This window comes from Neurospora hispaniola, assembly GCF_033458365.1.
Source record: "Neurospora hispaniola strain FGSC 10403 chromosome Unknown B0T23scaffold_1, whole genome shotgun sequence".
Taxonomy (NCBI): Eukaryota; Fungi; Ascomycota; class Sordariomycetes; order Sordariales; family Sordariaceae; genus Neurospora; species Neurospora hispaniola.
Window position 1 is genome coordinate 6497522 of NW_026944406.1, and position 25937 is coordinate 6523458.

The following is a 25937-nucleotide window of genomic DNA, read 5'->3' on the forward strand; positions in this document are numbered from 1 at the left end:
ATTCCAACCCTTTCTTGACGTCTCGTGTCATGTGCGTGCCTTGGTCCTCCCTGGAGTTTCTTTCCTTTCTTGTCTGCTACGCTCCAACTTACCCGCATTCCCCAGCACGCAACTCCTGCACCTGCAATCTCCCACATCGCATCATCCTGCCTGCTAATTTAGCTTCTCCAAGCGCAACTTCAATTTGCCGATCCCGATGAGCAGTTTCAGCCAGCGCTGCAGATGAGGTCTTTTCTTCTTTGCCTTTTAGTTACTTACGAGAACATGGAACCCTCTGCCAACCTGGTCCCGACGACAACCCGAAAGGTACCCGACATGAACGACCTGCAAGTCACTTTTGAGGAACAGCACAAGGCTACCTGATGGAAAGGCATACACGAATATGAGAAGCAAGGAAGCCAGGCATATGGGGAAAGCCGGTACACGGAAAGCCTGGCGAAGCATGCGAGAAGCAACGCTACCCAGATTTGTGGTGCCCCCCTTTTCTCGAGGGTTGGGTCGATAGGTGGAGGACAGGCGTCGGGAACGATGAGAGCAGCATAAAGGCAAGGAGAGGAAGAGCATTACCGTATACGCAGAAGAAACGCGCGCATCGTCAAGCATGTCTCGTCTTTAAGCGCCCGGCAGCGCAGAACGCGGCTCTCCCTGAGCCAGCATATGCAAGCAGACCTATACGAGGTATGTGTTTGCTTAGTCAGTCTAAACTTGAGGACATTATCCACCATCCACTCCAACTGAGGTGCGGTTCAATGTACAGGTTCGCGCTTATCCTGCACAGATTTGCGCTGTCCCCTTGGTCTATCTGGCCTGGCGCCAAAAGAGGAGATTGACTGGCGAGCCTCGGCAAGTTTCTCGTGGTAGGCTGTGTTGGTTGGAGAAGGGACTTCGATGATCCCCAGCCTTTGAAGTGTGTGACTGACAGGCAGCAGGAAAACTTGTCGTCAGGGACCAGAACTAGGGTGATATCTGCGATGTTCGCATGCCGCCGCCGAGGAGACTGGAAAGAGCAACAAGATACCTACCTACCTATACGAAGTCGTGAGGATGATGCAGTTTGGATATGATACCTCAAGACCAAAAGCATGTCATCTGTCGGTCCTGCTTGTTTCACCATGAGCCATGTCATGAGTCATTTTCGGTCCCTTTGCGATATGTCTTTGAGTGTTTGGATGCGTCGGGGTCCGATAAACCAGAGCATCGGGATGTAATTTGGATTCAGCTTGCATCTCTCTTGGTCTTCAACATTGTCAACCAAACTCGGTTTACCTTGCAACTGATCCTACTTACCCCTACCCCAGACATCGGATCATGCCGAGGGGATCGAGCTTCGTTGCCGAGTTGTGATCCCCTCCTTCGGCAGAATTGACTTGCATCAATCTTTGCACGTACATTCTCATTTGGGTCACCGCAACAAAATACGCACTCAGTGTGTTGGATGGGTAAGGCATGTCTGACGAAAAGGGGCACATGCAATTGTCCACGAGTCACCAAGCAAGGCAAGTCAACGTCCCCCTGAATTGCCTCAGGTTGATTTGCCCACATCCTACATTGACTCGACTTGGCTTGACGTTGCTTGAATGTGCCTACATTCTACCTAGTTGGCTTGACTTGCCTTGCCAGATCCCTAACTAGGTAGGTAGGTTGGCTTGCCATGTGCTCGAGATGATGTGCCTTGTGTTCCACGCTGGCTGGAAGGACTACGTTGGGCGAGAAGTTGACAAGAATTGTCTATAAAATACCGTCTCCCCTTCGCGGAACAGAAACATTTTTTCATCACAGCACCCAACACTCCAAAGTCAACAGACCAAGCAAACTACTACTACCTACTCACTTCTCAACTCAATCCACACTCAGTCTTGTCAAGATGGTTCAAATGACGGCAGTCTTGTTCCTCGCGGCGGCGAAGTGAGTCCACCCTTTACACCCTCTCATCACTTTGTGCTCACTGACATCAACCTAGCTCCGTCCTTGGAGGTGTGGTCCCCTACAAGTCCTTTTACCCTAAGGTCGTCACCGTAACCGAGGTCGAGACATCGATCACCACTGCCACCGAGGTCGAGACATCGATCACCACTGCCACCGAGGTCGAGACATCGATCACCACTGCCACCGATGTCGAGACATCGATCACCACTGCCACCAAGGTCGAGACCGTAGTGGTACCCTCCCCCACTACGGTTACGGTCACTGTCACCAAGAAGCATGGAAAAGGTCATCACAAGTACCCGTACTACTATGTGACCGCCACTCCGACACCCAGTGAGACTCCCAGTGCTTCTGAGACTCCCAGTGCCTCTGAGACTCCCAGTGCCTCTGAGACTCCCAGTGCCTCTGAGACTCCCAGTGCCTCTGAGTCTCCCAGTGCCTCTCCGACACACTATGCCTGGAACAGGCTGTAAAGCCCCGACGCCTCATGCACGAAACATTGCGCTATGTTTCGTGAAAGTTTATGGTCACCTTGAGGGCCATGAGATGTTTGCTTGCATGACTTTGGGGGATAAAAGAGAAGCAGAAGATGGTACTACACTAGGTATCAACGAAGGTGAAAGTCTTGCGGCTTTTGACTTGGCGGAAGGGATACATCAATGTATTTCGAACATTTGGGAGACCCCAGTGTTCAAAGGCGCCGGTGTATACTTGGCATTCCGGCTGGACCATGTCCGGTCCGAAGTGCCAGACACAGCATCGGGTCTTAGATACCTAGGTAGTTTAGTCATCTAAAGAGAAAAGGTCCATCAATCTTCTACACACAACTACATGTGCTTGCCCAGTGAGACTGTTCTTAGTTTGGGATTTACCTTGGGTTGTAATCGGTTGGACTGGACGCTGCTGAGCTCCACACAAATTCCAATGTCGAGCCGGGCTCTGTCAAGGTCAGCTCAGGAATGGACGTTTGTCTTCATGACATCGCCGAGGTTCGGGAACCACCCATTGCTCACATGTACAGAACCGGGGGTCTCTCACCACCCACACCAGTCCTACCTGCCCCAGATATCGGTTCATTGACTCCGGAGCTGCTATTTATAACTTCCCGTCCATGGAAACCTGGATCCGACATACCAAACCGTGGTAGCGTCGAAGCCCGCTCACGGAACATGGACAGCTAATGCAGTCAAGGGTGCAACACCAATCTATTCGGCAATAACGAGGCAATTTGGAGGCGACGACTGATTGGCTTGCCTTGCACTCAGCTTCCATCACCACCGCACAACACCAAGGACCGCAATTCCAGAGCACAGGATCCGTACAAAAGTCGAATGTCGAGATCACTTGGCTTTCTTGATCCTCGGTTCGTGATGGCAGGCTCCATGTCCGGAATTAACTGACAATTTAGGGTCCTTACGAAGGGATCTATTCAGGTGCTATTTCCAGCTGACGGTGCTGGACAGGCCGCATCGAATAAGGAATTGGTCAGTGATGAAGATAAAAGCTCGTGTCCTCTTCACAGGGAAGAAACATGACAGCCTGGTACATTTTCAAGGTGAATTGACCGAAAATCCCATCTCCTATCTCAATCTGTCCAGCTCCAGCCTTTGTTGTCAAAATGGTCCACAAGATTGCAGTCCTATTATTCCTTCCGGCAGCGAGGTGAGTCTACCCGTGTCCTTGACCCTCTCTATAACCAGACTCTTACTGACACTGACTGACCCAGCTCCGTCCTCGGCCAAATTACCCTCCAACCGTCCACCATCACCACCACCCGGCGCAACACCGCCAACCCAGGAGGTCCGCCGACCGTGACCCGCACCGTGACCAAGACGGAATACGACACCATCACTGAGACCGAGACCCAAATTAGCACAAGCATCAGCACCACAACCGAGTCCTACATCCAGCAAGTCACCACCACAGAACTCTCCACTTATACCTCTACAGTATCTGTCCCCGTCACCCAAACCGCCGTCGTCACCTCCATCTCCACCACCACCACCACCAAGACATGGACCGACATTTGCTCTTCCTCGCCTGCCGCACAATGCCCTACCGTCACGGCCACGGCAACGGCTTGCAAGAGTTGCTTCGTCCCGCAGTGCACGACTACGAGTACCATCACCAAGCCGTGTGGGTGCCAGGCGCTGGCGACGGCTAGTGTGAGTTTTCCGTGTGGAGCGGCGGATGTGTGTAATAAGATTGGGTGTACGACTGTTTATGCGGTTAGGAGTGCTGCTTGTTAGGGACTCAGTGAAATGGAATTGGGGATTGGGGAAGGGGGAGGAAACGGAAAGTTTGAAGGAAGATGTGCTCGACGTCCATCGCTGGAACAGAATGGAATAAAGTGGAAGATGTGCGCATTGGCATGAGAGGAACTGAAAAGGGAAGGAGCTCAGAGAGGGTCAGAGAATTCGGCATTCGGGTGTGTCAGGCCGAGGTTTTCCATTGAGGAAGGACGAGCCGGTTTCACTGCTGCCAAGAGATCAACAACTTGAAGTGTTCAACTTGAAGAAGCGATTACTTATCGTATTACTAAGGCATCAATCCGACTGTAATGACCTATTCAGAAGGAGTGACTCCAGCTCCATATGCCCTGAACCCGCCCGCCAAATTACATCAGCCCAGACGCCGAATCAAAGCACCAAACACCAAAGCATCTTCTTGGTAAAGGTATCCTTTCCCACCCAAAATCCAGCCCAAAAAGCAATTTCTCCTCGTCGTACCCAATCTCCCCTTCAATCACTCGCCAACACCAAACAAAGCCAAAGCCATGGCCTCACACAGCATCGTCTGGTTCGGCTGCCTCTTGACACTCATCAACCTCGTCAACCCCCCATCACTGCCCGCCTCTTGACCCTGCGCACCCGTATTGACACTGACACTTCTCTGTCGTCCACCCATTGCTCCTGTTTCAGCGGCACCAAACTCGGACGGCACCGGCAAACTGCTAATGCTTCCCCCCCTCTTGCTAGCATTGCTCCTCCTCAAACTCCCCGGCGGCGATCCAGAAGAAACTCCCGGCCCCATTCCCTGCTGCGCCATCAACGGATGACCCATCGGCATCGGCGGCCTCGGCTTGTCGTCCACGAAACCACCATTCCTCAGCTTCGGCGACGACGACTTGCTCCTCAGCGTGGACACGGTAAACCGCGGCGCTTCAAACCGGCCATTGCTCCCTCCCGACGCGGAACCAGGGAGTCTGGGCCTGCGTTCGGCGCTCGGCTCCTTGCTGATGATCCCCCACAGCTGCTGCAACCACCTCTGCTCCGCCTTCTTGCACGTCTCGGGGGGCTCAGGCTTTGCAGAGCGGCACGGCAAGACTTCGGCGCCGGCCATTTCGCGCGTCGGCCAGGGGAACGAGACGGCCATTTCTCGGAGAGTCAAGCTGTGCATCTGCCGGAGCACAATGCGGATTTGCGCTTCGACATTGATCTCCGGCTTGAAGTACCAATCTTCTCGCTGTTCGAGACGGTCAGCGATTTGCGTCATGGCGCCCACGAGCCAGTCGATTGCCACGTTGTCCGGCACCGACGAGGCTTGTTTGAGCAGCCAGTCGAGAGTCTCCGGGGTGCCGGATTGGTTGAGAATGGGGATGCTGCGCTTGTCGTGCTCGCGGTCTTGCAGTTTGAGGATAAAGTCGTTGTAGTGCTTCATTGACGAGAGAGGAAGACCGGCAAATTCTCCGCGGTTGAGAGCATGCACAAGCTCGTCACCGAAAGCGATGCCGGCTTTGATGCCCGAGTTGAGACCGCGACCCGGCCAAAAGTGCACCGTCATGGCAGCGTCTCCGGCCACGGCTACGAGGGCGTGCGGACGCCGGACGAAGCGAGCGTCTTCGAGGGGCAGCTGTTGCACGCCTTCGCGCACGGCTTGTACGACGATGGGGATGCGCACGACGTTGATGACTTCTGATTCCTTGAAGCCAAAGAGCTTGAGCCCGTCTTCGATGGACTTCCAGAGCGAGGAGTCGCGGTGTTCGGAAGGCTTGAAGACGCGGTTCTCGCTGAATCCCTCGGGGATGGATCCGTCTTCGCGGCGGAAGCAACCTGGAGAGCCAAAATGAACCGGCTCACCATCCACGCCAACCATCTTGTGCCATTCGTCTTCGGTTAGCTGCATGTTCAGGTACCCCTTGCCGTCATGGTCCGAGGCGTTGAGGAGGTACCGGGTCTGGCCGAGAGTGAGGAACATGTTGAGCGGTTGGGACCAAGGCAGTCCACCGGCGGAACCGCGGTCAAAGGCCAGACCCAAGGCATAAGACCGACCGCGCTCCTTCTCGTAGCCGCGGAAGTAGTCGCGCCTGACCCAGGAGGCGGCGCCGTCTGTGCCCAAGAGAACGTGAAAATCGCCGCACTTGCCGTTCTTGAGCTCCTCCCTTGTGACGCCCTCTGCATGGAGGTGAATCAGTCCACGCAGGTCGTCGTCCTGGCATCTCTTGAGGAACCGGTCTTCCACCTTGCGAATCTGGATATTCGCCGAACCCGGCCAGACCCTCTCCGGCCGTCCAGCAAACAGTGCCTGGAAAGACTTGGGAGTCAACAGATCCGTGACCGAATCCTGCAGCGTCACGACCTGATCTCTCCTCCTCGCATTTAGGGGATGTCCAACCTCCCCAGTCCTCTCATCTCGGACCCACCTCCTCTCCCACACATGCACCTCGATGCTTCCCCCTCCCTTCTCCGCCAGGGAGATAGCGCTGGCCAGTCCCGTCGGCCCTCCACCGACAATACAAACCCTCAACCTGCCCACAGGATATTTGTATATCACCAACTCCTCACAAGGCAGTGGTTCCAAGTTCCTATGCAACGTCGGATCAAAGAAAAAATCCACCACCTGCCTCGCCTTCTCACACATGTCCACCTCGGCCGGGATATTCGCCTTGATGAGGATAAACCGCATAGCCTGCACCAACGGCGTCACCCCAAAATCGGCATGTCGGTTCCCAAACACGCGGTGCATCACCGCCCACACCACGTGCGCCACACTTCGGCACAGCTCGCGATTGGTGATGATGTCCCGCAGCTCCGCGTTCACCCACGGGTTGTTGGAACTCATCGAAATAAAGCGCGTGATAAAGATGCGCGCCCGGTCGAGGTCGGTGCGACCGTCGGCTACTGCCGATTCCCCGTAGCGGGAGCCGGCCCATGCGTCTTCGTAGGATACAGGAAAGGCGATTTCGTCGTGGCTCGGTACCACGGGGGTGGCGTGTGGCCTTGTGCGCTTGCCGAAGCTGGCGGCTCGGGAGCGGGTGGTGGGCTGTGGTGGGGAAAGGGTCTTGATGAGGGTCGGTTTCGAGGGTTTGCTCCTCAGTCCGCGGCCCCGGGAGCTAGAGGTGGGCTGAGAAGGGGGAAGGGGGAAGGAGAAGTTGGGGTGGGAGCAGTCTTGTGAGGTGGAGGAGCGGCAGGACATGGAGGAGTGGTCGTAGAGGTGACGACGGGAGGACATGGAGGACACGGAGGAACTGTCATTGCAGTAGAACTGCTCGGAGAGCGAGGGGGATGAGACCCGGGATGGCATGTTGGCTGTGATGGGTCTGGTGATAGTCTCTGAGAAGAGAAGAGATGATAGGGGGTGGCGATGATGGTGTTGTACTTGTAGCTCTGTCGATGATGGTAGTTGCGGATGGGTAAGCGAGGATGTATCGGATTTCTTGTTGAGTAATCTAGTAATGTAGGTGCTGTAGTACTGAAAGTCGTGATGATGGGGTAGTAGTGTATAGATTGCTCCCTGGTCTTTCTCATCCGGGGTAGTTATATCCTTTGCCTTCTTTCCAGAACAAAACCACCAATCGCATGTCACACCAGACACTCGACCGAGTAGGTAGTACGGTAGGGCAGTGCCGCACTGCCGAAGCGAACATGGGAGTCAAGCTGAGAGGAGGAGGATATGGATTGGATGCTATGTTGCTGCCTTGGCGCTGAATGAGGCGGGACACCTGGAACAGCTCTCACCATGTCCAATCCGTCGCCGTTGCACGGGCAAGGTTTTCTAGGGCAGAGAGGCAGAGTCCAATTCTGATGGTTGTAGGATTCCCTCGGCATGCAGGCAGCCTACAGCCCCAACCGAGAACTCTCCAGGCGATTCATCGATCGGTGGCAGATATTTCTGGGGAACCCAAGCCAAGTGGAAGCCATCCATCAGATTATGACGAGATATTTCCGACTGTTCAAGACGGGCTGGCAGGGGCAACCATGGCCCTCTCAAACTTCAACGGCAGAACCGAACCGAACCGATTGAAGCCCTTCAACAACACCCTTTCTGAGCTCCTATTGCGACCTTGGCTGACCAGCGTACCTTTGTAAATGCAGCTATTCGTTGATTCAAGCGAAAGGGGAGTCCAATGCAGATGCGTGGACGCGGCTATTTTTGTCAGTGTTTGAGTGTGTGGTCTTTTGTTTGGCAACAATCATGTTTCGAACTGCTCGTGCTCTCCTTGCTTCCTGGGGCAGGTGCATTTCAATGTGTTTCAGCCAGACACTGAAGATGCCAAATCGGTTGCTGTTGGATGGAGATGGGGATCATCATGGCAAAGGGCTTCCATCTCCTTGCGTCTATCTCGCTTCCGTGCATCATGGCGATTTAGTAGGTAATGACAAGAAGATGGTTTTAGAAACGAATCGACGCCCAGGGTCCAAAAAAGGAACGGTTGCGGTTGCGGTTGCGGTTGACTGGTGGTAAGCGCGCGATGGTGTGTGTCTCCTTCAGTCTCATCGGGCAACAGCGTGCCGTCAAGTCTCTACCCAAAGCCCCGGCACCGGATCTCAAGTTAGCCGCGTAGCCGCCGGTAAGGTAGGTAGGTATGGAGAGACGCCAGGCCGGAGACCAGAAAAGATTCGTGAGGGACGGAAGGGAGACATGACACGTCGTAGGGGCTGTCCATCGAAGTCGGTCATCATTGGTGTGTGTGGTGGGTGTGCGACGTCAACATAGGAAAAATAGGTAGTGTACCACTAGATGACAGCCACGCGGGAGCTGCGCCGCACACACATGCCTCACATGAAGGTACCCGTGAGGCAGTGCGCCCCTTTGTGCAGGATATGGCACCGTAGTAGACATGGGTCCTGCCGTACGAGGATCAAAATACCTCTACAATCTGGGGACGGGATCGAAAAAAGGTAAAGTCAGTGCACAGCCCCGAACTCTAGTTGGTCATCGTCCAGCCGAAGGATGATGGATGGAGTCCGATGGAGATACCTACCTGCCTGCCTGCGTGCCTGTCATACTATAGAGGTAATCACGCACCTACCCTACCCGATAAGTGCTGTGCCCGGTGACAACGCAGACCATGTACCACACTCGCAATCGGGTCTTATTCGATATTGATTACTGAATCGTTGTCGCTTGCCAACGCAGACATGACGATATCCTCGAAAAAAGTAAGCTCGGACTGGTGAACAGAAGAAATGTGCAGTACCTCCACCAAGGTACCTCTAGGTAAGCTCGCTTAGCGCAGCCAATCTGCTTATATCCGATCAGACGCATGCACCAATGACCAAAAATACCTCTACCTACCTACCTACCGTTGCGCTGCCCGTTGACGACTGGAGTGAAGCCTGTCTGGTGTTTCGTGTCACTGTCAAGGCTCCAGAGAGCACAGACCAGGTCGACGACGTTGCACCCTAGAATAATTCTCCCATTTGTCTCTAGCATTGATGTCATTGCGACGAGTGGATGATTTATTGGGTCCAATAGGATGTGCGTCTCATGTTCCTTCATGTTGTGTAAGTCCGAGTGTTTGGGTGTTGTCAAGGTGAAGCATCAATGAACGCCAGGCAGCGATATCCTGGGAATTGGGAATGCCCTCATTCTGGGGCACGGTCGCGATGCCCAAGTCCGAATCCACCTAGTCCAGTTCCCCCGCAGTAACGATTCCTGAGATCGGCCGTAGACATGAATCCGTCCCTTGATTCGAAAAATACGAATCGCATTGCGGCTCAGTTCAATATCGAGCGCGGCGGGGGGCATAGCGGATTTGGTGGTCGCGCCTCCTTTGTCGATATCGTGGTCATTTGGGGCGTCAGGTGCTGGGCCGACGTGGGTGCGATGTTGATGGAAGGGTTCGTCCCGTGTGGGAAAGGGAAAGGAAGCGATGGTGGAAGGTCCTGGCTTGCTAATGGTCTGTGCATACATCCTGCGCATATGAGTGGTAGATGTCTTATTAATTTTCAACATAATCACTCGGCGTGGTGGCAGAGTGGTCTAATGCGCAAGACTAGAAATCTTGTTCCTTCGGGAGCGTCTGTTCGAATCAGGCCCACGTCGCACGATGACCATCGATAAATTCTTTTTTTCGCCTTTTTTTCCATGTCATTTCTTGTCTGGCAACTCGTTCCTTTTTTCTGACCTCTTTTTGTATGTTTTATCTTCTTCTTTTCGTGCATTTGAGATGGTCAAATGTCATGTGCAAGTCTGGCATTTCCTTCAATGGTCAGCTTTTGTAATTTTGAGAAACCTTGTACATTTGTGTACTTTGAACCACAGAAATTGATGTGAGGTCATCAACAGAGATGTGAAAGTTGCTGTATCTCGGTAGACCCAATAATTTCAGCAGAACCTAACTCCTTGACGGATCGTAAAGATCCGTGATCGAGTTGGGACATCTCATCGTTTACATGGCCTGAAATTGAACTTCATGTTGCCTCAACAAAGATGACAGTCGACTGGAACATGAATCTCTTCACCGAAGAACCTGTCAGGCTCACCTGAGTGTATGAGTCCAATGGAGCAAACAGTAAGCCACTATCACCGGAGGGAATTCACATCCAGATATCCTCATAGGTGTATCATTCCCCTTTGTCTGATTCGTAGGCTGAAGATGCCGGGTCACTTGGGCTTCTGACACGACTGCACTTCACGAAGAGGCAAGATGGAGCATCAGACACTCGGGTTCTCCATCGGACCGCATCAAATGCTCGAGACGTCGTTCACTTCAAAGAGGCTTACACTCACGAGTCTTCAATGGGCTCCCTCGCTTTGCCAGACTTGCCTTACTCATCCAAACTTCAACTTGTGGCTCACCCAACGTATGGCGATGACAACATGCGGAGCCAGAAACACTTTGCAACTTCAAAGAGGTGCCTAAAGCCAATGTCAACGCCTCCCCAAAATATCAAGCCCCAAGGTGACACAAAGCAGCCACATCCTCCACTCAGCAACAGTTCGCGCGTAACTCGACCGAGTACCTACCCTGACACCATGCCCGCCACGTCCGCCACGTCCACCACTCCCTCCGTGGGGGCCAACACGTCGCCATGTGGCTGTCCACTCTAGCTGAACGTCTGTGTCACTTGAATCCATAACTCCGTCCAGGCACCTCCCCCAAGAAGAGTTTCGATACCGCAGCCACATCAATAATTCACAAAACCTCTCACGAATCACGGCAGCCAGGCTGCAAGCAGTACAAGGAGAGACATTGGCCTATAATTACCATCCAGCCGTGCCATTTACGTCATGATTTGCCATAATCTGAGGTATAGAACTGCTCTTTCACAAAGAGGGAAAGTAGATGGGTACCTCCTGTAGGTACCTAGGAATCACATGCTCAAAATGTGGCTTTGTGGCTTCTTGCCGAGGGCAGGCTTGATTTCCCCAAGAAACTCAGCGTCAGGTACGCGATCGCTGCCCATGGCTATAGCATGCCCAGCCTATTGGTCGCCCATGATTGTAGATGCAACTATGCATCTCTGGGCCAGATAGGTGTAGTCTGGTCTGGACCAGACTCCAGCTAGAAAGGGAAGCTGGATTTGGGTCTTGGGTCTCCCGTCCCTCTTCAGTCTGTTGCCGTGGCGACAATCTCTTGCTTGGTCTGCCCCCCCCCCCGTGGATGTCACCAGAGCGCGGGATGCCTAGAGGTTGTAGTGATGCAACATAGGTGCCTACCCCTCAAGCGCAAGAACCTTGATGACTTTGAGCCTCTTGTCTGTGACTCTGTCCGTATACAGAAGCTGGATTTTGTCGACTTGAACGCGTGAATCGTGACCATATGCGACACCGATCACGCCATGTCGTGAGCGTTGGAAGAGCGAAAGGACTTGCCTCATTCATCCTCGTTCGAGTGGCAGTGATGGAAGAGACGATGGTTGAGGCAATCAGCTCACTTGAGTGAAAAGGCACGCACGGAACGGCCAAGACTGTGGGGGCTTGGTAAAGAAGATGAGAGGATTGCATATGAGATGTCCACCGGACACCCATCGACGGCTGTCCGTATCATGGGTTTCGATCCCGTTATTACAGCGACACCACCAGCCGGGTTTTCTCGTATCGTTTGTAAATGAATTCGCGATAAGTCGATTCCCGTTTCCAGTTACACAAACGTCCCAGCATCAGCACCATGAAAACAGCGTCCGCGTTGGAAAATAAAATCGAAATGATTGTGAGTCAAGTGCTCGTTGACCTGAGGTGGGTTGCTACGTGAACTCCAGTGTAACGGTCGTCGAGCCCAGCCGGATTCGGCAGCTCCTCAAGGCCACTGGGGCTCTCCACAGCGGGGACCTTGCACTTGCATCACCAAAACAACAAGCTACTAGCGCCGGGCATGCAAGTTGAGACAGAAGAAGCATGACAGAAGCAACAGGGCAGGATGGGGAACGGCGAACTGCGCGGGCGGCATGTGCAAAGTGCCTGCTGGCAAGAGTCGTAAACGCCGGCGGCCCCGCGTTGTGAACGGGGAAGGAAGAGGCCGAGTTTTGACGCTTGAAAGTGACGATATCGCGACTTGGGCGAATAAAACTCCCCATTTCCCGTTCAGGAAGGCAAATCGAGCAAGAAGTCAACCAGTTCGCACTTTGCATGACTCCTTGTCCCTGTCTTTGCTTGGCAGCTTTTAGCTTCATGCCCCAGTTTGCCCAGCCATCCACTCCGTCCCCATTGGCGTTGGCATCCATCTTGGTGCCGTGTGTACAACCACGGTCTGGTGCAGAGGAGGGATTGGTCAAGCACGAAATTGGACTGGAGTGGCCCGAGACCGGGCAAATAGTCAACCCCGTTCGAAGATTCGACGAAATCGAACACATTGAGACACTCCCGCATCAATAGTCTCCCCCAAGGCCCTTCTATCACAGATCGCCCGAATGGTAGTGTATAGGCATCTCATGTTTTACAGCATGTCGTTGGATACTTTGATTAACTTCGGGGCAAAAGAATGTGAGACAGCATAGAAATTGCACAAGGGCGGCGTTGACGGCCTCGTCGATGCCAAGGACTGGTCCATATCCATCATCGTTCACACCTGGGCTGACATGAATGCCCGGGATGTGGTTTTTCTGCAGGAACAAGGCTGTTTTTGCCACTTCGCAGTACGCTGCGTTTCCAGACTGTGATCGTCGTTCACCTCGGGATTCTGTTTTGGGCGAATCTATCAAGAAGTGCGTGTTAGTGGACGGTAAACGGCCTTTCAGAAATTGAAGAGGACATTGCACGGTAGCAATCAAAAATACCACAGCGATAACTTGGCTCGCTGCACCCAAGAGACACAGGCTCGACAGGAACAGGAACACCATAGTGAGACCCTCGGGATTGTCTCACCCCATTATCAGTTCTGTAGGCGTGCCTTGGCTGTGATAAAGCCTCTCTGTACCACGTGCGTATGAGACTGTCTCGATGTTGGGATGCAGATGACGATATCTCCAACACTCACATTGCTTCTTGCAGCCTACGGCATTTTAGCATCTTCCCCGGAGACGCTCAGATGGTGGACTGCCGGCACTTGAGGTCCAAAGAACTGGGGAAGGACTTACTCAGGACACAACCAACTCCCGCACTATCGATTTGCTGAAGCGGGCCGGCCGGGGGTGGGGGCCATTGCAATGCCCTTGTAGCCGATCGCGCCATTGCCACACCCTGTTCAAGGTCCCAGTCGAACCCTGGCCAAGGGTGGCATCGAGATACGGCAAGCATGACCAGGTTCTTTGAGAATGCCACCCTCCCAAAAGTTCGATAATTCAACCAGCTTCCGGTTCGGTGTCCTCCAGTTGTCCATACCTATCACAGCCGTTGCTTGGCTTCAAAGACACTTGCTCTTTTTAGCCTGCTCGTCTGTGCATTGATGCCATGTCTCTAGGTGAATTTGGCTTGGTCGGCGATAACGTCGAGACAAGAGTCCAGTCCAATATCGACCACGACTTGCCAAACTTGAAGCACGCCCAATGACAGTCGCCGGCCGTGAGGGACTGCTGCTGTTGGTCCAGGAACCGAAGAATCCTTGATGTGATGCTCCAACACCATTCCCGAAATGTCAGGTACCTCTCGAATCTCCCGCTCTCGGCCAGTCCAATCATGTCGTCCATGTCGAGTTTGGATCGGCATCTCTTGCTTTGCTGACTCGAACAGACTGACAACTCGGGAGGGCCCGTTCTCACGTGTGGGTTCTTGCTGGAGACCAGAGGGTAGTATCGATGCTGGACGGCTGTAAATCCCAACCCGGAAGGTGGGTGATTGTCGTCCTGCCGAGATCGAAGTTACGCGCCGCGACGCCGAGACTTCATGATCCGGCTCTGCGTCTGCGGATCGACATTCTGTCAGCACCTCCATCCAACGCCCAGTATCAACAAGAGCGGCTTCTCTTGTTTCGGAAGGTCGTTGGAGCATCACGATGGAGGGGACTTGAGGAGGAGGAGGAGGAGGGCATCTGGTGGCAAAAGTCGAGGATAAATATCATCCAGATCATCCCCCGTTTCCGACTCAATCTCCTCATCACTCCAACCATCCAGCCTTCCTTCAATCCTTCCTTCTCGTCTTCCATCCTCTCAACGGTTCCCGGCCTTTCAAACACCAGCAAACATGAAGCTGTCCGCTGTCCTCGCTCTCCTGCCTCTGGCCATGGCCGCCCCCTCGGCGCCCATTGACAAGCGCGCTCCCATCCTCGAGGCCCGCGCCGGAACCCAGGCTGTCCCCGGCAAGTACATTGTCAAGCTCCGCGAGACTGCTTCCGACGACGACCTCGACAAGGCCGTGAAGAAGCTCGGCAACAGCAAGGCCGACCACGTCTACAAGCACGCCTTCCGTGGCTTCGCCGGCCGCATCGACGACAAGACCCTTGATGAGATCCGCTCCATCCCCGAGGTAAGCCTTCTGTCCCCCGCTGTCGAGTATTAGCCAGCCAGCATCTCTAACACCCAACAGGTCGAGTACGTCGAGCAGGAGGCCGTCTTCACCATCAACACCTACACCTCCCAGTCCTCCGTCCCCTCGTGGGGTCTCGCCCGTCTTTCCTCCAAGACCAAGGGCAAGACCACCTATGTCTACGACAGCTCCGCTGGTGCCGGAACCTGCGCCTACATCATCGACACCGGTATCAACACCGCCCACAGCGACTTTGGTGGCCGCGCTACCTGGCTCGCCAACTACGCCGGCGATGGCATCAACTCGGACGGAAATGGCCATGGCACGCACGTAGCCGGTACGGTTGGAGGAACCACGTATGGTGTGGCCAAGAAGACGAATCTCTACGCCGTCAAGGTGCTCGACTCCAACGGGTCCGGCAGCAACTCGGGTGTCATTGCCGGCATGAACTTTGTCGCCCAGGACGCGCAGAGCCGCAACTGCCCCAACGGCACCGTCGCCAACATGTCCCTCGGCGGCGGCTACTCGGCCTCCACCAACAGCGCCGCTGCCGCCATGGTCCGGGCCGGTGTCTTCCTCGCTGTCGCCGCCGGCAACGACGGTGCCAACGCCGCCAACTACTCGCCCGCTTCCGAGCCCACCGTCTGCACTGTCGGCGCCACCACCTCGGCTGATGCCATTGCCTACTACTCCAACTACGGCACCATTGTCGACATCTTCGCCCCGGGTACTTCCATCACCTCGGCCTGGATCGGCTCCACCACCGCCAAGAACACTATCTCGGGCACTTCCATGGCCACTCCCCACATCACCGGTCTCGGCGCCTACCTCCTCACCCTCCTCGGCAAGAAGTCCCCCGCTGCTCTCTGCTCCTACATTGCCAGCACCGCCAACTCCGGCGTCATCTCTGGCATTCCCTCTGGCACCGTCAACAAGCTTGCCTTCAACGGCAACCCCTCCGCTTCTTAAGCGGGTTTTTTCTTTCTTTTTCCCCCTTTACCCAAGTCAAGAGAAAGAGACGCAGTCTGAGTAGGATGCGCATCGCATAACGGTTGATGATTGGAATGATATGATGGATGAAGGAAATGGATGGATGGATGATGAGTCGAGGTAGTGACCAGATTTGAAGGCTCTGGTTCACAAATCTCTCGCTCAGAAAAAATGAGGGATTCTTTTTCTGGATGCACATTTTTGGAAGGATTGGGCATGTAGATACTAGTTTCCCTCTCTGCTTCTTTTTCGCGAGATCTTTCCAGCTTGGAACGGATCTTGTTCGAGGGTCTTGGCCAGGCCGTTTACTCGAACTGTTGGCTAGGATTGGTTTGGAGTGAATGAATAAAAAGAGTCAAACATTACTTGATTGTTTTGCATGGTGATTTTGGTGATGACTGCTTTGCTTGACTGTCTTGACTCGTCTTCTTTGTGTCGCCGCTGAGAATTTCCGATGCTGTGCTAGTTGGAAGAAAGTGGTCTAGAATTGAAGAGCAGTGCTGGCCAAAATGTCGCGGGAAAAATAGAACAAACCAACGCCAGATCAATGACGCTAAACTGGATCGATGTCGCGGGGCGTGTCCTGGTCCATCAGTAACTCGACGAGCCCAGTTCAGACTGAGATGTCGCCCTAACGCATCTTGCGCAAAGCTGGCAGGGTGACTGATAGCGGGATAACTGACCCGGTAACTGGAATTGGAGGACCCCCTCCATCCACAACGCCAAAATCCGGACTTCGCCAAGGAGGCGCACAACGGACGACCAATGGGCAAGTCTCCGCGCGAAAGCCGTCGAGCAACATCAGGAAAAGACGAGTGATGGCTTTTGTATGATTGGAAGAAAAATCACGTATGAAACAAGTGGCGTAGATGTCAACCCGACAAGTCCTTCCTCATCCGCTCAATCGGGATCAGGACGGCGCGAGATGACTGCTCCGAACACGTCTTGCTCAAGGCTCCAGGTGTGGTGACACGCATCTAAGTATGGCGTTGAACATGACAGGTTGACAGATTGACAGAGGGTTGAAGGGAAACGACGTACGTCAAACGGGACGGGGCATGGAGATGGAAACGGAAGCAGCCGGGACAAATAGACAAACGAGTGCAGTAAATTCAACAATGTATAAACTTCTCGCCTGTCACCGTCAAAGTCAACATCATGCTCTATCATGTCATCGCCGTATCTAGACGCCTCGTGCCCACAGGGCGGGCCATCAAATGCCGTGCCGATCAGTGTCCGACATGGATCGCCATCATCGTCAACTCCTTGTATAGGCCATGAGACCAATGCTGTATGTGTAAACAGTTCTTCTTCCATGCTTTCCATGCAAGTGAGCAGTGGGTATCGTAGAGGTATCAATCATGTCGCAAAAAAAAGCAGCAACGCAATAACCAAGAGAGAAAAGAAAAAAAAAAAAATGAAGCAACGCAAAACCAACTCCTTCTACTGCCGCGCACATCCAAAAGACTCATGCAATCCTCGCCATCAATACCAACTGCTCTTCTCCCCGTCCTCAATGCTCCACAGCATCGTACACTTGTCTGTCTGGCACACCTTCCTCCTCTCCAAGTATTTGAATTTGGGCCCCAGCGGTCCGACAATGTAGTGATACTCGCCAAACAGCCTCCACTGCCTATAGTCCGCCAGACTATAGACGTCATCACCCCACGCTCCTTCAAAGTGGAACCAGCTTGTTGGAGCCTTTGGATTATCCGCCGCGGGGACCAGGGAGGTGTACTCCTTTGGAGGATCGGAAGGGTTGCCAAGGTAGGGCGACTGAGGGGATGAGGGTGACTCGGTTTCGTTCAGCCCGGCCTCGTAGTCGTACCAATAGCTGTAGTGGTTGAGAGCAGGGTCCCAGAGAGGACCGCGGTCGGTCACGTCCTTCAGAAGCTTGAACGGCAAGACGTAGGGGTGCAATCCAGGCGTGGCATACATGGCGTGACTCCCTACCGCCGAATAAACCACCGGGCGGGGTGGTTTGCCGTTGGGCTGAGCCTTTTTCTCCAAAGCAGGCCAAGCGTAGGCCTTTCCGCCGGCGTGCTCGGACAAAAACATGGCTTTCGGGATCCCGTTATCGAAGCGCACCATGCAGTGCTCCCAGTCGCCAACGTGGTTGCCGAAGCGGATGCCCAGCACGGTTTGCCCCAGATTGTACGAGTAAAAGAAGAACCAGAAGGCGTCCAGAATGCCGGCCCCTTTGTCGACAAGGATGAGCACGGCGGGGCCATTGGAATAACCGCTCGGGTTGGGCTTGTTCTTGTCTCCGTCGGAAGGGGTGCCGCCAATGGGACGCTGCGGCTCATCGTCACCCTGCATGAAGCGCTTCTCGCGACGCCATGAAGGACCGCCCTTGCGATACCGAGGAGCGACGATCCGGTTCGGCGGGTGCTGTTTGTCGGCGTCCCACCACGTGTTTCCGTCCGTAGGCACAGTCGGGTTGTTTCCGGGGATTTTCTTGTCGGGGTTTCCGTCGTGCTCATCATCGCCATCGTCATCCTCATACTCGACGGGGATCCCGGCTCGGTTGTGGAGCCACTCGGGCCTGGATTCCACATCATCCATGCTCGTCAGAAAGACGGTGCCGTTCTTGGCGTTGAGCCTAGCGAGACTCCCCAGATCAAGTTCGGCCGTCCTGTTCACCGACCCGTCTTCGTCGTCGAGGAGGCCCATGTGCTTGACGTGCTCGGCCATGTCGGAAGGCCAAAAGTGTTCGCCCGAGTAGAGGTGGACGAGCGGCGCATGATCGAGGACGTACTGGGGGACTTTTTGGAGCGTGTCGGAAGACTCGGATCGCTTGCGCTTGAGGTCGACATGGCCTGGCGCATGTTCCCAAGATTCGGTGCCGGGCTTGTTGACAAAGACTGCTGCTCCGTCATCATCCCAGTCACCAACACCGAGCACTTTGGCTATCTCTTCCTTCATGTCGAGGTCAGAGCTGGGACCCCGACCCCAACCGGGCAGAGTGGGCGCATCCCATCGGATGTGCTGAATACCGCATAGGCCAAGGTATCGGCAGACCTGGCGATCGAACCAGTATGGGGAGGAGTTGACCCATTGTCTGTCTCGCTTTCGTTCTTCGGCATCGGGAGGCGTAGGGTTGAGGTAGCGCGGGAGGAAGGTTAGGACCAAGACGGAGAAGATGGTGAGGGCGGTGACGAAAATGGTCGCCCGCCGGAGGGTGTAAATCATGTCTATCGGAACCTGCGGATGGTGTGCGAAGGTGTGTTGAAGTAGGACTACTAAAGGTGATGTTCTATCAAAGTGGCCGTGTTCATAGATGTCGAGGAGAAATGTATTCGTATTCGATTGTTGGTCGAGGACACCCGTGGCTCGGCCAGGTGACAAGATGGATCTGACCTGCAAGGGACGAAGGGATGCCGGGTGTCGGACTAAGCGGCGGTGGTGCAACAGGTGAGACCAGACCAGGGTATTTTTGAAGATGAAAGGGAGACGAGGAGGAAAAACACGAATGGATCGGAAGAGGAAAAAAAAGGTAGGATCAACAAACCCTCCGCACCCTCCGCCCAACCAATGTGGTGCGTGGAACTGAGGACACACAAACAAGGAATGAGTGATCAAGTGGGAATTGGCGACGGGAAGGACGGAAAATGGAAGACTAGAGGTATCGGGGAAAATAAGGTATGGGATTTTTTTTTCAAAAGAATCCGGAGAACAAGAAGAACCTACAAGTTCCCCCACAAGGTCAAGACTGCGAGTGTGAGTGGCCAGACGGGACTGGAGGAATCATTGCAGTCCCAGTGCTGTGTGGGTGTGTCAGTGTCAGTGTCTCAGTGTGTCAGTGCCACAGCGCTCCGGTCAGAGTGGGGTGGCTTTTTCAGGGTGCATCAGGTGCCGTCAGCACTGGTCGCCAGTGGTTCACACTGCTGGAATGGCCACCTGGAAATGCCCGGGTGGATTTGCGTCTTTGCGTCACGTCAGCCAAGAAAGGCGGACCTGCGCCCAGAACAAATCGAAGGCCAATCCACGCATCCGGCACAGTCCCATTGCGGTTAAGCGACACGTACCTGATACCTTTCAGTACCAGGCCATTGCGTGGGCAGAGCGTGTAATAAACCCTGGTTTTCAGCACATGTACGTGATGAAATACCTCACTTATGCAAGCAGATCACCATGCGTCCCCCACTTGGCCTGACTGTACCTGTCAATGGAGAGATTGTCCGATGCTGCCAATTACAAACCAACCAACGCCAACGCCTTGCCAATACTGCCATCATGGAACTTGTCTCTCTACCAATCCCTCACGCTTCTCCCCCCGCCCCGCTGCTTCCGTCCCCGTTCCCAGTGGCATACTCCAATGGGTTCGGCGCCCAGCTGGTTTGCGGCACGGGCGGATACAAGCTCGTTGAGCTGTCCTGGGGCTGCTGCTGCTGCTGCTGCTGCATCTCGACTCCAGCCAAGACATCCGGCGCAACGGGATGAGCCGGAAGCGTCTCTTGTGTCTCGAGCGGCTTGAGGACCGCTTTCCGAGCCCGCGGCCTCCGCACCCTCTTCTCCATCACCCCCAAGTGCTTGCCCGTCTGTCCAGGCTCCGTCCTCGGCATGTAACCCTTCTCTTCCATCGCCATCCTGCTTTCCCGGTCCTTTCGAAGCAGTCCCTGCCTCCACCGCTCGTACCTCCCATGTCCGTTTTTTAGTCGTTTTCTTCTGCGCTCTTCGCCCTCGTCCTCCATCATCAGTTTGTTCTGCCTAGTCTCTAACGGACGGATGGTGACCGAGTCGGTTTCGCCCAGCTTGCGCTTCAGCATGATCAAATCCTCCAGAAAGTGCGCCTGTGGTTGTCGCTGGCCCGTCTTGTCTCCGCCAATGTGCACGTAGACGCCGTCTGGGCGCTTGTACCGCTCGGGAATATCGTCGTTGCCCCAAGCCGTGATGCTACTGAGTTGTTTGGTGAGGTTGTTGCTGTTTTGTTCCGCCATCTGCTTCGACTCCAGCCGGACTTCTTTGAAATTGATCCGTGTCGCGCTAGCGGCTAGCAAATCGAGTTTTCCGTCGCAAAGGTTGCGCAAAGCGGGCATAGGGGCGTCTGAGTCGTGGGGTGTAAAGATCATTTCTGTTCCAATGTTTTCGCACCACGAGCCCTGGAAAATGTGGTTGCGGTAGGACACCATGGGTTCTTTGGAGTGAAGGTCGAGGATTTGGATCGTTTCGATTTGGTGGGGTGTTTTGGAAGGTGGTTTGGGTTTCTCGGTGCTGGATGGTTGCTTGCTCGTCTCTACGGGTTTCGGGTTGTGGCTCTCGTCTGGTCCTCGTAGTGCTGGGTCAATCACATCGTCCGTCTTGGGGTCGGCGTTCTGAGCGGCAGTCGAGGGCGCAACGTTGTCGGCAGCCGTGTTCTCGGCGATAGAGTTGTCGAGGTTTGGCATGTCTTTTCCCGGCTCGTCTTCGTCATCGGGACCTTGTAGTTCGGCTATAAGGTCTGGGTTCATCGGACGGGGTTCGGATGTATTGAACAGCGGGTTGTACCACACTCGGTAACCATTGCGGGTAGCGTTGACAATATCATCTGGGTGTTTCTCGAGAAAGTCGCGGACCGAGAGGTCTAGGGTAATATAGTATGTCTGGTCTGGTCAGTAAAGTCAAGCAGGAAGCCGAGGAGATGATGACGGACTTCTGTTTCCGTGGTCGAGTACTCGTACTCCCACTCGTCCTCGTCCTCGACTGGGGGTGCTGTAGAGTCCATGGCGCTGTCCTTTGATCACGCTGACCGAGCAGATCGGGGTAGTTGTGAGAGGAAGGGCGAGAGGGGCTGGTGAATTACTGTGATACTCCAGACAATCAAACCGGACTTTGATGCGGTAGTCGTACCTCTAGGGAGTAAGATGCCGAGTTGCCTCGTGCTAATCGCCGCGCCTGTTCCAGGAAATTTTAGCGGTCAAAACCGGCAAAATCGAGTGCCATGTGCGTGCAGGACGGGAACAGCGGAGTGCCTTCCCCATTGCTACAGTGCTCGCTAACAAGGGCAGCCACTGATGGGATGCCCCGCCGTCCATCACCAGCGACGGGGGCTGGACCCCTCGGAGATTTCCACTTTGCAGTGACTCCATTCAGACTCTGACTGTTTGGTTCTGACGCGCCAGGTCTTGACTCACCAGCAACCCAGAACAAAACCCGTCACGTTGCCAGGTGGACAAACCGGGGAAACCAGACAACAAACAAACAAGATGCCGACCGTTCACCTCCTGGATTACGTCGCCGGCAACGTGCGCAGCTTGGTCAATGCCATTGAGAGGGTTGGCTACAGCGTCGAGTGGGTCCGGTCGCCGGAGGAGGTTGCCAATGCTGATGTATGCGCCAACCTGAATAGCTTCACGGAGACCTGACAATTGCTGACACGAACCTGTCCCATGTGGTAGAAACTCATCCTCCCTGGCGTAGGCCACTTTGGCCACTGCCTCTCCCAGCTCGCCTCCGCCGGCTACATGGCCCCCATCCGCGCCCACATCGAGTCCGGCAAGCCCTTCATGGGCATCTGCGTCGGCCTCCAGGCTCTCTTCGAAGGCTCGTCCGAAGACCCCAACTGCCCCGGTCTGAGTGTCCTCCCCGGCAAGCTCGACCGCTTCGACGACACCTCCAAGTCCGTCCCCCATATCGGCTGGAACGACGCCTCGTGCCCGACCAACCCCAACCTCTTCGGCCTCAACCCCGACTCCAAATACTACTATGTCCACTCGTACAAGATGCCCTACACCAAGGGCCAGCTCGAGTCGCAAGGGTGGGCGGTGGCTACTGGTGTTTACGGCGGCGAGACCTTTGTTGGCGCCATTGCCAAGGGCAACGTGATGGCCACCCAGTTCCACCCTGAGAAGTCGGGTGTTGCTGGCCTGCGCGTCATCCGGGCCTTCCTCGATGGCTCTGGCGCCGCTGCTCTGGCTTCCCACCCTCCCCAGGAGGTCCCCAACGCCGGCGACGATGCCCTCGTCAGCAAGGAGGGTCTCACCCGTCGTGTCATTGCCTGCTTGGATGTGCGCACCAACGACCAGGGCGACTTGGTGGTGACCAAGGGTGACCAATACGACGTCCGCGAAAAGTCTGACGACCGCAACGTCCGCAATCTCGGCAAGCCCGTCGAGATGGCGCGCAAGTACTACGAGCAAGGCGCCGACGAAGTGACCTTCCTCAACATCACCTCCTTCCGCGACTGCCCCGTTGCCGACCTTCCCATGCTCGAGATCCTCCGCCTGACGTCCAAGACCGTCTTCGTCCCCCTGACCGTCGGCGGCGGCATCCGCGACACCGTCGACACGGACGGCACCAAGGTCTCCGCCCTCGAAATTGCCACCATGTACTTCCAGTCGGGCGCCGACAAGGTGTCCATTGGCTCCGACGCCGTCATCGCCGCCGAGGAGTACTACGCCTCTGGCAAGACGCTCTTTGGCAACACAGCGATTGAGCAGATTAGCAAAGCCTACGGCAACCAGGCCGTTGTCGTCTCGGTCGATCCCAAGCGCGTCTACGTCCCCAAGCCCGATGCCACGAGACACCACACCGTCAAGACTTCGTACCCCGGCCCCAAGGGCGAGGAATACTGCTGGTACGCCTGCACGATCAAGGGCGGGCGTGAGACGAGGGATCTGGATGTGGTTGAACTCACGCAGGCCGTGGAAGCCATGGGCTGCGGCGAGATTCTGTTGAACTGCATCGACAAGGACGGCACCAACAGCGGGTTTGATCTGGAGTTGATCAGGCAGGTCAAGGCGGCCGTGAGGATACCGGTTATTGCCAGCTCGGGGGCGGGCAACCCGGGTCACTTTGAGGAGGTGTTTAGGGAGACGACGACGGACGCGGCGCTGGGAGCAGGCATGTTCCACCGTGGGGAGTATACAGTACAGCAGGTCAAGGAGGAGTTGAAGGCCAGGGGGTTGGTGGTCAGACAGTTTGAGGGAGATCTCTGAGTGAGTGATATAGACGATTTTGCATAGCATATAGAAATGAGATACGATGTCACAGTCAAGGAGCGTGGCGTGGCATGATATAATGTGTTATTCCTATCAATCAGCCAGTGAATCGAAATCTCCCTGTTCAACAAACCGTCCATCCATACAATCCAGAAGATGAGTCATTTCCCCAAACTTGATGCCATCCAGCACCTGACATATGCTCTGAAGCCGGTCAACGAAGAAGTGGAAAAAAAAAGAGTAACGAAAACGCACAACTGATGGAAGAAACAGAAACAAAGAAACAGACTTTTGGAGATGATGCAAAGAAATCCCGCTTTTCACAGCCAGTTATTCCTCCCCTCCTCCACAATTCTCCATGTTCCTCCTTCCGTCTCTTCCCCTTCCTACCCAATGCATCCACATGACACTTCCATTCAGTCGCTGTCCCATGTGGATTACATCTCCATGCCCATAAACAGCCACCTCCCACTCACTACGTCACAAGTCTTTCCTCCAGACCAAAAGTCGAAAGTCGTCATGGAAAACCCGGCCCATTGCAGCCCCTTCATCAAAGGCACCGCTTCATGGTCGGGGATGGAGCGGTCGAGGCAGATGACCATGTGGGAGCAGGCGAGGGGGCCGTCGGCCAGTTCGATGAGGGCTACAAGACTGTGTGTTTGTTAGTGGATGATGGACAAGAAGGAAAAGGGGAAAAGGGGGAAGGAAAGGAACAACAAAGGAGGAGACTACATACGCCTTCTTCAAATCCCTTCCCTCCACGCTCTGCTCGTCGAAAAAAATCATCAACGTCTTCTCCCCGGTTTCCATATCCTCAGCGACAACCCCGCGGAAGCTGGTGCCGCCCACGTAATCCCATAGTTCGATCCAGGAGTCGACGCGGTGCGATCCGTTTCCGGCGACACCGCGAGCATCGAAACCATGACGACTCATCAGGTGTTCATCCCCGATTGGATAGTCGTCGTATGGCGGGGTTAGAGGAGTGTTGTTGTTGTTGCCGTTGGTTGTTGTGGTACCATGGTTGGGATGGTTGTTGCAATTGTCGTTGTCGTGATAAACACTAGCCAGGCCCGAGCCCTGCACCGCCGAGTTCTTCTCACCTAGAAGCACGGCGCGCAATGTCTCGCAAAAGAACCTCTCACATTCTTCCCTGATGCGTAGTGTTGCCCCCCCTCGACGTCCCCTGCTGTTGTTGTGATTACTGCTCCCGGCACGTCTGTTGTTGTTTCCAGCAGATGACTTCGCCTTGGCAGTCACCGCCAGCTGGTTGGTTGACGTGTCGAGGGCCGCGAGGGGGGGGCTTGATGGCGGCGATGGAAGTCCCGTCGAAGGGACCTCAGGAATACCACTCGGCCCCTGTGACGCCGGTAGTGCAGTAGTGGAGGCCCTTGAGCTGGGCCCCCGGGTAGTTGGAAACAAGGTAGCAGCTGGCGAGGATGTCGACGGCCTCCATCTGGTGGGGAGGCGAAGCGACGACGTCCTCGCCGTAGTAATTACTACTACTACTAAAAAGATTATCCTGTTTCATTGGCGCCATTGCTGAGAGATGCCACCTTGTCGGCTTTGCGATGATTTTGAGGGGTGGTAGTTGATGAGGAGATGGAGAATGGGCGATGGACGACGGATGTCGTTGATGGAAATCGATGTCGATGGATGGCACTAGGTCGTAGGCGATGGTCTTGGGTGAGGTCCGGTGTTGTCGATGTTGACGAGTGTAGTATGGATGGTTGGGTGATTGACGGATAGATAGGTAGATATACCGTAGCAGCAGGGGTTGGGCAATTGATGAAGATAAGGTGTTAATTGGGCTGCAGGGGATTTTTTTCTTTTAGGGATGGATTGGCGTGGCGGTGTGGTTGGCTGTTGTGGTCAGTCAGGGACGGTGGAATTGGGAGGAAATGGATCGAGACTTTTTGTTGTCTAAATGCCGTGCAAGTGCTGCTGTGACTGTGACCAGATTTGTGAGGAGGTTCGGGGGGCAAATTGCGTTTATTCACCACTTTACAAATGAGGAAACAATGGGGTAATCTGCCCAGT

The 25937-nt window shown here is 54.7% G+C and overlaps 8 protein-coding genes and 1 non-coding gene across 9 annotated transcripts; 5 read left to right on the forward strand and 4 right to left on the reverse strand.

Moving 5' to 3' along the window:
• The first annotated feature begins 1703 nt into the window (after positions 1-1703).
• Positions 1704-2734, forward strand: B0T23DRAFT_42345 (uncharacterized protein). Its single transcript, XM_062839831.1, has 2 exons — positions 1704-1905; positions 1961-2734. The coding sequence occupies exons 1-2, from the start codon at positions 1865-1867 to the stop codon at positions 2397-2399; spliced, it is 480 nt and encodes a 159-aa protein (XP_062698086.1). The 5' UTR covers positions 1704-1864; the 3' UTR covers positions 2400-2734.
• Positions 2735-3535: 801 nt separating this feature from the next.
• Positions 3536-4186, forward strand: B0T23DRAFT_435992 (uncharacterized protein; the record flags this gene model as incomplete). Its single annotated transcript, XM_062840556.1, has 3 exons — positions 3536-3588; positions 3653-4091; positions 4160-4186. The coding sequence occupies exons 1-3, from the start codon at positions 3545-3547 to the stop codon at positions 4184-4186; spliced, it is 510 nt and encodes a 169-aa protein (XP_062698087.1). The 5' UTR covers positions 3536-3544.
• Positions 4187-4510: 324 nt separating this feature from the next.
• Positions 4511-7651, reverse strand: B0T23DRAFT_42403 (uncharacterized protein). Its single transcript, XM_062839844.1, has one exon. It carries the CDS (start codon positions 7447-7449, stop codon positions 4672-4674), a length of 2778 nt encoding a protein of 925 aa, XP_062698088.1. The 5' UTR covers positions 7450-7651; the 3' UTR covers positions 4511-4671.
• A 2461-nt stretch (positions 7652-10112) lies between these two features.
• Positions 10113-10194, forward strand: B0T23DRAFT_t35. Its single transcript has one exon. It is a non-coding gene; the product is annotated as a tRNA-Ser (tRNA).
• A 4419-nt stretch (positions 10195-14613) lies between these two features.
• Positions 14614-16351, forward strand: B0T23DRAFT_42428 (putative endopeptidase K). Its single transcript, XM_062839847.1, has 2 exons — positions 14614-14991; positions 15052-16351. The coding sequence occupies exons 1-2, from the start codon at positions 14710-14712 to the stop codon at positions 15958-15960; spliced, it is 1191 nt and encodes a 396-aa protein (XP_062698089.1). The 5' UTR covers positions 14614-14709; the 3' UTR covers positions 15961-16351.
• Positions 16352-17466: 1115 nt separating this feature from the next.
• On the reverse strand, positions 17467-19173 carry B0T23DRAFT_307480 (uncharacterized protein; the record flags this gene model as incomplete). Its single annotated transcript, XM_062834425.1, has 1 exon — positions 17467-19173. One exon carries the CDS (start codon positions 19171-19173, stop codon positions 17467-17469), a length of 1707 nt encoding a protein of 568 aa, XP_062698090.1.
• Positions 19174-20160: 987 nt separating this feature from the next.
• On the reverse strand, positions 20161-21869 carry B0T23DRAFT_417745 (uncharacterized protein). The gene is made up of 2 exons (XM_062839665.1): positions 21614-21869; positions 20161-21563 (listed from the first exon to the last, which is right to left on the reverse strand). The coding sequence occupies exons 1-2, from the start codon at positions 21683-21685 to the stop codon at positions 20244-20246; spliced, it is 1392 nt and encodes a 463-aa protein (XP_062698091.1). The 5' UTR covers positions 21686-21869; the 3' UTR covers positions 20161-20243.
• Positions 21870-21969: 100 nt separating this feature from the next.
• On the forward strand, positions 21970-23978 carry B0T23DRAFT_331549 (putative bifunctional histidine biosynthesis protein hishf). The gene is made up of 2 exons (XM_062835730.1): positions 21970-22289; positions 22359-23978. The coding sequence occupies exons 1-2, from the start codon at positions 22167-22169 to the stop codon at positions 23895-23897; spliced, it is 1662 nt and encodes a 553-aa protein (XP_062698092.1). The 5' UTR covers positions 21970-22166; the 3' UTR covers positions 23898-23978.
• Positions 23979-25437, reverse strand: B0T23DRAFT_351664 (ornithine decarboxylase antizyme-domain-containing protein; the record flags this gene model as incomplete). Its single annotated transcript, XM_062836080.1, has 3 exons — positions 23979-24551; positions 24637-25256; positions 25318-25437. 3 exons carry the CDS (start codon positions 25435-25437, stop codon positions 24338-24340), a joined length of 954 nt encoding a protein of 317 aa, XP_062698093.1. The 3' UTR covers positions 23979-24337.
• Between the last annotated feature and the right edge of the window lie 500 nt (positions 25438-25937).